The 13,416-nt window shown below is 43.0% G+C and overlaps 1 protein-coding gene across 3 annotated transcripts in view; it reads left to right on the top strand.

Moving 5' to 3' along the window:
• Positions 1 to 4,159, top strand: part of YAF2 (YY1 associated factor 2) — a 64,850-nt gene extending 60,691 nt beyond the window's left edge. For all 3 annotated transcript variants that reach the window (XM_039340687.1, XM_039340685.1, XM_039340686.1), the window contains exon 4: positions 1,249 to 4,159. In XM_039340687.1, the coding sequence (XP_039196621.1) occupies positions 1,249 to 1,486 (238 nt within the window). In that variant the 3' untranslated portion in view covers positions 1,487 to 4,159. The remainder of the gene's footprint in view (positions 1 to 1,248) is intronic.
• The last annotated feature ends 9,257 nt before the right edge of the window (positions 4,160 to 13,416 follow it).

Raw genomic sequence — 13,416 nt, 5'->3', positions numbered from 1 at the left:
GGAGAAATCCCTCAATGGGCTGGAGGAATGAACCTCAATTCTAATATCACCACCACTTGAAAACTTTCTTGCTGGATTCTCCATTGACATTTTGGAAAAATGAGCAGAGAAGATTGCACACTTGACAACTGGTCATAAATGCCCAAATTGCGATCATATGGGTGGGTGGGGAAACAGTATGTTGCTTTATAATGCTGGAAGTGCTTTATGGGCTGTAAAGCCCATTCCAAGGTTGTCATGACTGTGAGCTGTCAGTTAAACAACAGGTGATAAATTAAGGATTACCTGTAATTTATCAATGCCTGGACCCAACCACATATCATCTCCCAGGAGGGACATAGATCTAATATACAGATTGCTGAGCTTATATCTGTCTACTTGTTTATGACCAACAGGCTGAAACTCTTGCCTAGTCAAACCATACTTCTATTCACTTCACAGGAACTGCCCATCCAGAGTTCAGATCAGAACAGTTCTGAACTACTTTATCTGTCAAATGCTTCAAATAGTCCTCATAGAAGTTTTGCATATGTTCTTCTGGCCTCTCCTTTCCCAGTGAAATTTTGCCTATATTGTATTCCATAGTATCAGTGAGCAGAATGGTTAAGGCATCAGGTTAGAAACCAGGAAACTCTGAGTTCTAATGCCACTTTAGGCATGACAGCTGGCTGGGTGACTTTGGGCCAGTCACTCTCTTTCAGCCAACTCACCTCACATGGTTACTGTTGTAGGAAAGATAAGAGGAAGGAGGAGTATTTGGTATGTTTGCCATCTTGAGTTATTTATATAAATAATAAAGGTGAAATATAAATAAACAGATCATAGGTCAGAAGCATAACACATACCTATTATATCTAAAATCTCAGATTTAATATTTAGCATTTTTATTTTAAATATTCAAGGATCAGTTCTCAACCTGTGGGTCGGGACCCCATTTGGGGTCGAACGACCATTTCACGGGGGTCGCCAAACAAGGCTGTCCGCCATTTTTTCCCCCTTTCCTTTGGCCACGCCCCTGGCACCCGGTGATGTATAAGTGGTTGGGGGTCACCACAACATGGGGAACTGTATTATGGGGTCGCGGCATTAGAAAGGTTGAGAACCACTGTTTTAGACGATCTTGCTAATGAATTGTATCATAATGTGGGAGGTTCAAGTACTCTTTGTGATTCCAGAAAAATCTTTGAAGTAAAAGACTGGAACATTTTCTGAGTTTCCTCTTTCATTTGATTATTTATATTATTTTAGGCCCAGATTGAAAAATGTGGATCGAAGTAGTGCTCAACATTTGGAAGTTACTGTTGGTGATCTGACAGTCATTATTACAGACTTTAAAGAAAAAACTAAGTCGCCACCTGCTTCTAGTGCAGCTTCTGCAGACCAGCACAGTCAAAGTGGTTCTAGTTCTGACAATACAGAGAGAGGAATGTCCAGGTCATCTTCACCTAGAGGAGAAGCCTCATCATTGAATGGAGAATCTCATTAAAGTTTATTTACTTCAGTTTATTTAGTCTTTCCTTTCAAAAAATTATATATATACAACTTCTGCTAACAGTTACCACATTTTCATGACTTATCACCGTGCATGATTACGTTTACTCAAATATGATTTATGCCGTTTTTTATAAGCAGTTCTGCAGTGCAATTAAATTGCACTGCAATCTACAAAACATTTTTAGATCAATTTTTTAATCTTCATATACAATAGTGCCATGAAAATGTGGTTTGAATGTTCTTGATGCAGTGTTAACTGGTAAGTCCATTTCCTCTCTTACTTTAGTGAATTTTAACAGAACTCAGATTCTGTGCTATTGGCATGTACTGAATGAATTAAAAAAATAGTTCAAGCTGCATAAATATGCATTATTTGAGAATTGTGAATCATAGTTATATATGTATGCAAGTCAAAGATCAACTTAATCAGCAATTGCTGCAAAAAACTTTTCGTAATGATTACCTTTAAAACACCTGCTGGTACTTGGTGTGGTTGAATAGGAAAATGTTATTAAATAAAACATTTGTATGAATTTTTGCCAATGTCCAACACATTTTACTGGATTATTGTAATTGAATAATGTTGCTAGCTTCTCCAAACTGTTAGAACATTTATTGTTAATGTTTACAAGCAAAAAAGTAAATCTGTTACAAACATTGTTTAGCTTTATAATTCAAATATAGTATTATCTTGTCCTTATACACTGGTATTCTCTGTTATAGAACATAAATTTATTCTGAAATTATTAATCATTTTCTGGTTTTCTTAATTCCATATCTTAAAATTACTGGTGATAGCTTTAAAATCCCAAACATGATGCCATCATAATTGGTATTGTCCACTTACTTTCTCCAAGATTTGCTCAGTGTTATAGTGATATACTGTTCAGGAGGCTGGAATCCAAAGAGGCTTTTAAGTTTGTGTATGAGTTTAGTGGTTTATTTTGTTTTTTAGCCATAGTTCTTTGCACTGCACCAGAGAGCATTCCCAAAGATCTCCCAAGAAAATGGGTAGCGCAGGGGACTGCAGTTGGAGGAGGTGAACTTTAAAAGCAATGGTGCCTGTGTATGTTTGTATGTATGGATGTGAAAAGAACCTGTGCAGCCTTTAGGATTCAGCCAGTGATATTAAATGTTGCACCAGAATAAATAACTAAGCAAATGTGGTATGTATTACATTTGTTCCTGTATCAGCCTTTTGCTTTTTTTAAAAAAAAAAGAACTTTTATTAAATAATATAGAGTAAATCATAGGAAAAATGCAATTCTTTGTTTTTGATATAGTGGTGGATATTTATGCATTTAGCAATATAGAAACACAGAACAAAAAGATTTATAGTCCCATTCAGTATTATGTAAACTTTTCAATAAAATATTTTTATGAGTATAGGTTTTGCAATTTTGTTTACAATCAGTTAAGTGTTTTAATGTACAAATTAATGATTAACTCTTTCACCTGTACTGTAGAATTAGAAATATAGTGGGAGGGAAGATGATTTATAACTTCTAAGGGTGTTTTTATATATGATTGTCCACTTAAATGAAGGACATTCACTGATCAGAATGTAAACCCAATCTAAAAAATATTTTAATTTAATAAGACAATTAGCAAATCAGAACTTATACATTATAATTGACAGCACAAAAGTCTATACATTTCTACTCAGAAATGTCTCATTGAGTTCATAGTTTATAGCACTACAGCATCCTTAATCCTTGCATTTTTACTCAGCAGCCCAAACATGAGTGGGGGAAGAAGGTTCATGACATGTGCACAATGATGTCATCATAATAATATCTTAAGCTGCTTATTTGTGTCACTTATCAGGTCACAAAGTACATCATGGTAACTTTTGTATGATGACATCACCAACCATATTATTTTGGTATCTTCATAATTTACTGCAAATGCTTCTGGGCCTGAGGCTGTTTCCCTACGGAATTAAGAGGCACTGTGCTATTTGGAATTTACTTCCAAATAAACATGCATAGAGTTGCATTGCACAAAGTAAACAGTAGTAAAAGCATTCTAATTCATTTTTCCAAATTTATTGTATTTTTCTGTTGCTTGGACTAGTTGCCAATATTAGCATTTTTGTACCCACAAACATCCTCATGAAAATGTCCTTCAGATGCAGAGTTACTAAAAATGAAGGTTCTCATAGTGATGGATTTTAAAATAATGAACTAGAAGAGAAAGTCTAGTCAATGTATATATTTGTGTTTTCTGTGTTAGATTAATCTTATGCACACTTACTTGGATAGATCTCACTGAATTCAATGAAACTTAACTCTGGGAAAATATACATAGAATCAGGCTGTTAATCTTATTTGTTTTGGTAAAAAGTCCAGTTGTGTATTGTTGAAGGGAACGCTTCACAAAGTAGCTAGGAATTAACTGTTTTTCACCTAAAATAAATATTTTAAGTGAACTATGAAAAATTAAATAGGATTTTGGTAATAATTCTAACCAAAAATATTAAATATGTATAATGACAGCCTTTCAGCTAGAATTGAATTTTGTAGCTCTGCTAATGGTGATGTTTGTTGGTCTCTTGCAGTATTGTATTTTTCTGTTTTTAACTCCAGTACTTCTACAGGCACAATAGTACTGTCTATTTTGTACCATGTTAGATGTGAAATACAGTCTGATGTGAAATGTAAAACTTGCATATGTCATTTCTTACTTTTGCTGTCTAACAAGTTAACGTTAACTCTGTTCCCTAAATGAATAAGAACTAAAAAGGCTGAAAATAGGATAATTATTTTATTGTATTTTTTATTTATCTCATTTTTGAACCACCCATCTCCCTCATAGACTACTTTTATGTTACAAAGTACTGCTTGGTCATTTATTGGCCTCTAAACAGAAATTAATGGGGAACAATGCAGTTAATTTCTCTGCAACCTTTAATATTTTTTTCCAATTTTTAAAATAAACTTCTAGAGGTAATTTCCCAATAAATAAACAATATAAAGGTGGTATCCACTTGGGGGGGGGCACTAAAATCTACAAGTGATATAACTACATAATTGGCATATCTGGTTATTCATTTTGTCACAAATATTTAGGAAGTTACAGTGGGGCAAAAAAGTATTTAGTCAGCCACCAATTGTGCAACTTCTCCCACTTAAAAAGATGAGAGAGGCCTGTAATTGTCATCATAGGTAGACCTCAACTATGAGAGACAAAATGAGAAAACAAATCCAGACAATCATATTGTCTGATTTGGAAATAATTTATTTGCAAATTATGGTGGAAAATAAGTATATGATCAATATCAAAAGTTCATCTCAATACTTTGTTATATAGCCTTTGTTGGCAATGACAGAGGTCAAACGTTTTCTGTAAGTCTTCACAAGGTTGGCGCACACTGTTGCTGGTATGTTGGCCCATTCCTCCATGCAGATCTCCTCTAGAGCAGTGATGTTTTGGGGCTGTCGCTGGGCAACATGGACTTTCAACTCCCTCCAAAGGTTTTCTATGGGGTTAGATCTGGAGACTGGCTAGGCCACTCCAGGACCTTGAAATGCTTCTTACGAAGCCACTCCTTCGTTGCCCGGGTGGTGTGTTTGGGATCATTGTCATGCTGAAAGACCGAGCCACGTTTCATCTTCAATGCCCTTGCTGATGGAAGGAGGTTTGCACTCAAAATCTCACGATACATGGCCCCATTCATTCTTTCCTGTACACGGATCAGTCGTCCTGGTCCCTTTGCAGAGAAACAGCCCCAAAGCATGATGTTGCCACCCCCATGCTTCACAGTAGGTATGGTGTTCTTTGGATGCAACTCAGCATTCTCTCTCCCCCAAACACGACGAGTTGTGTTTCTACCAAACAGTTCTACTTTGGTTTCATCTGACCATATGACATTTTCCCAATCCTCTTCTGGATCATCCAAATGCTCTGTAGCAAACTTCAGATGGGCCTGGACATGTACTGGCTTAAGCAGGGGGACACGTCTGGCACTGCAGGATCTGAGTCCCTGGCGGCGTAGTGTGTTACTGATGGTTGCCTTTGTTACATTGGTCCCAGCTCTCTGCAGGTCATTCACTAGGTCCCCCTGTGTGGTTCTGGGATTTTTGCTCACCGTTCTTTTGATCATGTTGACCCCACGGGGTGAGCTCTTGCGTGGAGCCTCAGATCGAGGGAGATTATCAATGGTCTTGTATGTCTTCCATTTTCTAATTATTGCTCCCACAGTTGATTTCTTCACACCAAGCTGCTTGCCTATTGCAGGTTCAGTCTTCCCAGCCTGGTGCAGGTCTACAATTTTGTTTCTGGTGTCCTTCGACAGCTCTTTGGTCTTCACCATAGTGGAGTTTGGAGTGTGACTGTTTAAGGTTGTGGACAGGTGTCTTTTATACTGATAACAAGTTCAAACAGGTGCCATTAATACAGGTAAATGAGTGGAGGACAGAGGAGCCTCTTAAAGAAGAAGTTACAAGTCTGTGAGAGCCAGAAATCTTGCTTGTTTGTAGGTGACCACATACATTTTCCACCATAATTTGCAAATACATTCTTTCCAAATCAGACAATGTGATTGTCTGGATTTGTTTTCTCATTTTGTCTCTCATAGTTGAGGTCTACCTATGATGACAATTACAGGCCTCTCTCATCTTTTTAAGTGGGAGAACTTGCACAATTGGTGGCTGACTAAATACTTTTTTGCCCCACTGTACTTTAAACACCCAATCAGTCCATATGATTCAGTCATCTTGACAGTGAGTGGCAGCAACTCTCAAGGGTTGCTGGCTCAGTTTGTGGATGGCAGGAACTGGATTCTTTCATGCAAAGTATGTGTTTCAAAACTTTTACATAATTTCTTTACAAGAATCCATCTTTAGAGTATTTTCTTTTGTAATATCCATCTTTATAAATGGATATAAATACATTTTATTTATAAATATCAGTAACATATTATTTAAGATGTATGACATCTGTATCAAATTAAGCTTGAAAATGATCATAAAACATCATTTCTTAGGAGTGCCTTTTCATTAAATCAGAATACAATCCTAAAAAATTCCATGGGCTATTCCAATGAGTTATTACTATATAGAAGCACTGGATTGCTTTGTTAATTACAGAAATGGATATACTATCTGATTTATTACAGATAGTATATTTGACTTAGGTCGAGAAAAGTAAATTAGAGAAATAAATTTCTCTTAACATATCTCAAATATCGCTATCAACAATTAAAAATTATGCAAACACTGTATAGAATAGTACCGTTTTTGCTGTTCTAAAACAGGGGTCCCCAACCCCTGGTCCGTGGACTAGTACCGGGCTGCAGCATGCCAGCAACCAGTCAGCACAAACAAGCAAAGCCCCATCCGTGGGATGAAGGCAGCACACAAAACCATGCATCCTCTGGTCCATGGAAAAACCTCCCTCCACGGAATTGGTCCCTGGTGCCAAAAAGGTTGGGGACCTCTGTTCTAAAAGTTAACAAGGGAGTGATCAACCTAATTTGGCGGGAGATACGGTGTAATGGAGAGCTGTCACAGCAAACACTATTTTCTGAGTTCCTATCCCATTGAATGAATTATGATCCAATACTGTGCCGTGTAAAAGTCTGTTGCTCTCCATGTAACCTAAGATACAAAATACATACAGAATATCATTTGAAAATGCAGGGGAGAAGAGACATTGTTTCCCTCCTGGTTGCAGAAAGAAAGCATTTCCATCACCGGAAAATTCCTGGATTTCCCTTGGGCTCTGGGAGGATAGGTAGGATATTAATCTCACAAACAAATACATTTCATTCTGTATCCCATGCATTCAGATTTCATGATCCAATTACAGCAGTTCTGAAAAAAAGCAACTTACAGCTGGTCCTCACACTTAGCAACTGTCCCACCCTTAGGAGGAAAATAATGGCAAATCACTTCCAAAATCTTTCCAAAAACACTGCAACGACTAGTTCAGGCTGTCACTAAAAGTCAACATTAACTCAAAAGGAACCAAAAATTAATGAATCATTTAAAATGATTATTTCAGGATCTAAATAATTTTATTATTAGAAATGAGTATATTTAAAATGGTTAACTGATATGGTAAGTACTGAGACTTATAAATGATCACTAATAATATCTGAAACATTTTGCTATATCAAAAAAAGTTGAATATAGCTGAGTCCATTTACTGTCAAGCTATGAACCTTATTGTCCTTATAACCACTGTAGTGCCGCTAGCTTGCCAACAAGTACGGGGGAGGAGGAAGGAAGAGTTTGGGATTCACAGATGCTCCCTATCAGCGTGAGAGCCGAAACAGTTGAGAGAATGTTTTGATGGAATAAAGTTTCTTCTCATAACAATTGCTGGAAGATTTATTGGACAATATGACCTGAACTGTTGGGGGGCAGATTTTACTCTTTTAATTATCTGTTTCCCACCATAGTTTCAGAGTTAGTTTTCATTCTATCTTGCCGGATTAATTATGCCTAATAAAGTTAACATTGGAGTTCATAATGTCTTTGGTGTTTTGCTTGGTTGGGTTTTTCAGCCAGAATATGACACTAAGCTAACTCACCAAAAATTCCTAAATTAATTAATTTAATTTAGGCCTCCAGAGGGGTGGTGAAACTCAGGGGAATATGCCTGAAATGAAGAGGCTGGCTGAAGCTGGGTTGGGATCAACCAGTAGGACTCCGGCTGGGGCCAAAAGCAGTTTCATAACCACACCGGCCTCAACAAGCCTAAGAAGTGAGTTGAACATAAGGAGACGACCCCGACCCTGGAATGGATGGGTGAAACAGTCGTGTTCAACCGGCCTGAGTTGGAAAAGTAGCAAGAAGAGTTACGGAGAGCTGCTGAAGCCGAATTCTTGTACTGCCCTCAGCCAGAAAGCTGGAGTGGTGGGAGCAAGGAACCTCAGAGTGGACAGCCCCCAAGGAGTGCTACTGGCCAAGGTACAGCAGCCAGTCAGTGGAGCAACTGAGGCAGAAGTTTAGCAGCCTAGAGGTTCATGGAGGAGAGCCAGTCCCACGGCTGGATCCTAGACCCCGAAGGGGTTTCGGGCCTGTTTCTGGCATCAGCACCAACCCTTTCACCCCAGCACTCAGCAGGAGCAGCAGCTGCGGTAGCTGGGAGATCTGTTAGACCACAGCCAGGGCCATTTCCCCAGTCCGTTCTCCAGGACTGGAGATGTAGAATCCACCAATGGGTTTAGACTGTATTCCTGCCCAATCAGATCAAGTCAGCCAAAGTTGCCACACCCGTCCTGGACCATAGAGATCCCAGTCTTGACTTGATCTTGCCCAGGACAGACGTGTGCAGGTTGGCTCTAGGCAGCTACAGTCTGCATTGGTGGATTTTCTTTTCCAGTAGCTGTGCAGGGTTGTAGTTAGCTAATTTGAATTTATTCCCATTTAAAATTTGATTGCCCTTACCAAATTCTCCACTCCTTCCCATTCAGGAACTTGGAGTTTGCTCTTAATTTCTTCTGATTGGGAGCTATACATCTAGCTCTTATTAAGGAAGGGGCTCCTTCCTCCCTTCCTTCCCCCCCCCCATCCAAATTTTCTCTACTCACTGGAGTGATTGGGACTAACGGCTGTTAGCCCTAGCCAGCTGAGGAGATTACTTGAATTCCAACGGAGCTTGCGGCTGCGGCTCCAGTGGCCATTTTCACAGAGCAGACTGCCAGGCCGAAAATACTCCTCACAGGCATTAGAACTCAGCTCGTTTGCAGTCCGTTGGAGCTCTACCGGCTGATCAAAGACAGCCGAGCAAATTTCAGCCCGTTTTTGCGCTATTCTAACGATTGCCGTTTTTCAGCCTGAGAGGGGGTATGCACGCACGGGAACAGTGCGAATCAGCTGGACTGCTGCTATTTGGTGGGCCTGATTCGGCCATTTATTTCTGCCTCTCGCCCACCATCTGTGCTCTCTTCCCAGGCTTGATTTCGGGTAGGCCTCGCTTCTAGGAATTGGCCCTCACGTGCAGCCGCCATTTTGGGACCGCATAGTCTCAGCGGGCCATCTCAAAGTGGGAGTCTGAGGAGGAAGGGGATCCTTCCTCTTCTCCACTGTAATTGACTTTGGAGCGAGGGCTCTCGCTGGGGGAGGGGGTGGTGTTCAAAGGCTCAATCTAGATTAGCAAGCTGCCATTTTGTAGACGGCCGCCATTTTGTCTGCAGGTTAGGCCATTAGAACTGAGGTCTAATTTCAGGACAAGGGCCTAGAGGCCCCCCAGAGCACATTTCTCTTGTCTCCAATCCTACAGGACTTCATTCCATCTGTATTTGATTGCATTATTCAGCAAATCCAGGTTTCCCTGGGTTCCCCCCTTTTCAGGTTCTGTTGTCTCCTGTTTTCCCTCATTGTCACCATTCACACAATTTGGCTCCATCCGGATTCCAGGCACCCCTTGTAGTGTGTCTGTCCTTATCCGTGTGATAACTATACTTGGATTCCAGGCGCCCCCAGTAGTATGCCTGTCCTTATCCATAGTACTTCAGGCCGGATTCCAGACCCCCCCAGTAGTGTGTCTGTCCTTATCCATGCACAGCCATAGTTGGGTTCCAGGTGTCCCCAGTCATGCGCCTGTCCTTATCCATGCAGAGGCTGTACCTGGGTTCCAGACGTCCCCTGTAGTATGTCTGTCCTTACCCAGCGTGTAATACTCTCCAGATACCAGGGGCCCCCCATTGTGTTCCTGTGATATCAGAGAATGGAGGAATCTACTCTTTCCTCGAAGGGAGCCTTGCCACCCTCATCGGGTACACCTGGTCTGGAAGGCATTGATAAAACGGCTGCCACCAAGGTCAGATCTACCAAATCTTCCAAAAGAACAGGCAAACAGGCCAACAGGAGACACCAAGCCTTAGAAAAGTTCTCCAAGGCTCAGAAAAGAGCCAGGTTGGAGACACCTCAGACCGGAGGGTTAGCCTTTGACTTACCCCTCAGGGCTTCAACCTTCCCTCTGGGGATCTGGTCTATGGGGGAATCCTCACATTCCCCAGCACAGTGCAGGACAGGCGAATTTCTTTCCGTTTCCCAATCCTCTACTGCACGGGTGCCTCAGGGGGCTCCCGAGGCCACATTCACCCCTACTGCAGCAGGGCTCCGCCCTAGCGAGCCGGTCGCCTTCCCTACGGAGGACCGCCTAGCCTTATTGATCGCATAAGCAGTAGACTGAGCTCTTGATGCTAGGGCTCAGGCTCCCAGACCAGTGACTACCATTCCCCGTCCTATTCAACAATCGGGGACTGAGGCCTATTACAATCCCTCCTCTCCATCTGGGTCATCAGTTTCTGAGGATTCATACCTCAACCAACCCGCCACAGAACAGGAGGTTCAAATGTCTGAGGAGGAGGAAATTCCTCCAGAGGCTCCTTCATTTAGTGGCCTCTTTAATCCTTCTTTCTTTATCACCTTACTACGTAAGGCTACATCCACTGCCCACCTTGGGCCAGGAACTTCATCGACAACAACTCCCATTCCCTCAGATTCGGAGGCAGACCCAAACTTCGTCAAACCGGTCGTGGCTCAACAACGCATCCCTTGCCCTTCTTTATTCCTGAATGCGATCTGGAAACAGTGGGCTTCCCCGGTTTCTCTTCCCCTACCAGGTAACACTGACAAGAGGTTGTACAATGTTGCCAAGGATCTGGAAGAGGCTCTGGAGATACCGGCCGTGGACGAGCCCTTAGGGCCCCTAGTATCGGCCACAGCCATCTCTGGGGATTTTTCTGAGGCCCTTAAGGCTGAGGATCGCAAGTGCGAGTCCACTTACCGCAGAACACACCAAGCGGCTCCATGGGCAATCAGGGCAGCAACCTCCGCCTCATTTTTCAACAGGGCCATCCTCTGCTGGCTCCGGCAACTTCAAGCCCGGGTTCCAGTGGAGGATATTCGCACACACCAGGACCTTAGTAAGATGGTGGCAGCCACTGAGTGTGCATCAGACGCAACCCTCCAGGCCGCCAGGTTTTCATCCAGAGCTATGGCGTCTAGTATCACTGGCTGCCGCATGCTTTAGTTGAAACACTGGCAAGCCAATGCTAAGTCGAAGTGGAAGCTGGCAGCAGCCCCATACCAGGGAACTAAATTATTTGGGGATGCCCTAAATCCCTACTTAACTGAAAATAAGGATAAACGCAAGGTTCTTAATCATCTCCTCAAAAAATCGGACAAACCCTCCAGTTATTTTCCACGAAGACAGTCCTTTCGTGCAGGAGCTAGATACAATTACACCCAGCCCTTCCACCCCTTCCCGGCAAGGCAAGATAGGCAGGAGAGACAGCCTGATAGGCAAACTCCCAGACCCAGACAACAATCGCAGGGCAAGTGGCTCTTTTGAGGGAATAGCAGGCCATTCCGCCATTCCAGGTGACTCCCCATCAGTACCTCCCATTGGGGGCAGACTCTCCCTATTTGCCCACCAGTGGGAGGCCACCACTACGGACGCATGGGTGCTCAACACCGTTCATCATGGTCTTTCTCTGGAGTTTATCTCCAACCCCCCAAATCGGTTCTCTCTTGTCCATACCCACAGAACCGAACAAAGAAAAGGCTAATGAACGAAGCCGTCCAACATTTATTACACATATGGGCCATAGAACTGGTACCACTGGACCAGAGAGGTCAGGGATTTTACTCCATCCTCTTCGTCATTCCCAAGGCGTCGGGGGTGGAGAGCCATTCTAGATCTCAAAGGCTTGAATTTTCATCTTGCATACCGCAAATTCAAGATGCAAACGCTCCGCTCCATCTTGGGAAGTGTAAGAAAGGGGGACCTCCTGACGTCTATCGACCTCACGAAGGCATACTTTCATATCCATATCTCTCTGGCCCACCACAGGTTTCTACGGTTCGCATACAAGGGACACCACTTCCAGTACAGGGCACTCCCTTTGGCCTATCATCGGCTCCCAGGGTGTTTACCAAGATCCTGGCAGTTCTGGCAGCTCATTTAAGGATGATACCAGTCAGAGTCCAATGCTATCTGGACGACATATTGATCTAGTCATCGTCCACCCAGTCTACCATGTCGGACCTCGAACTGATGGTAAAGCTGCTCCAGGACCACGGGTTCTCGGTAAACTTCCCCAAAAGCCACTTGGTCCCCACAACAAGGCTGTTACACCTCAGGGCAATCATAGACACGGTGGAGTGCCAGGTGTACCTATCTCAGGAACACCGGGACAGCATAAGAGAGTCAGTCCTCCAAATGTGCAGGGATCGGTCGGTAACATTGGCCAGCCTCTCCCAGTTATTAGGGAAGATGATTTCGGCCATAGCAATCATCCTGTGGTCCAGGCTCCACTCCAGGGAACTACAATGGTTCATCTTCCCTTTCAGAGGCAGAACCTCAGTGCCTCCAAACAAAGGGTAAGCTTCACACAACAGGTGTTGCACTCCCTCATATGGTGGCTATCACCAGCCATACTCAGAGGGCCATGCTTCAAGGAGCCGGACCGGATTGTGCTCACGACAGACGCCAGCCTGTTTGGCTGGGGAGCACACCTTCGGTCGCATTGGGCACAGGGCCGTTGGTCCAAATCAGACGTCCGGCACAAAATAGATTGGCTCGAACTGCAGGCCATCCATCTAGCCCTGTGTCAATTTCACAAACTGGTGGCACGGCGTTACGTACTGGTCCTCACGGACAATGTGGCAGCCAAGGCTCACGTAAACCGCCAAGGGGGTACCCGCTCTCAGACTCTTTTGACCGAGTCTCTCCTACTGGGATCCTGGGCAGAACACAATCTGGCCTCCATCAAGGCCGATCATTTTTCAGGGGAAGCGAATACCCAGGCCGACCTTCTCAGCAGACAACGGTAGATCACTCGGAATGGCGCTTTGTTGGAATATTCATGAACAGGAAGAGTCATGTGGTAACTCAGTCAGCCAATGTGAGGAAAGTGCTACTGAGTCTGTGCAAAAAGAGTATTGAGTTAGGAGCTGGATT

The sequence above is a fragment of the Crotalus tigris genome, unplaced genomic scaffold (assembly GCF_016545835.1).
Source record: "Crotalus tigris isolate CLP2741 ecotype Arizona unplaced genomic scaffold, ASM1654583v1 scf7180000017753.6788120, whole genome shotgun sequence".
Classification (NCBI taxonomy): Eukaryota; Metazoa; Chordata; class Lepidosauria; order Squamata; family Viperidae; genus Crotalus; species Crotalus tigris.
This window is presented reverse-complemented; position numbering and strand designations above follow the sequence as displayed.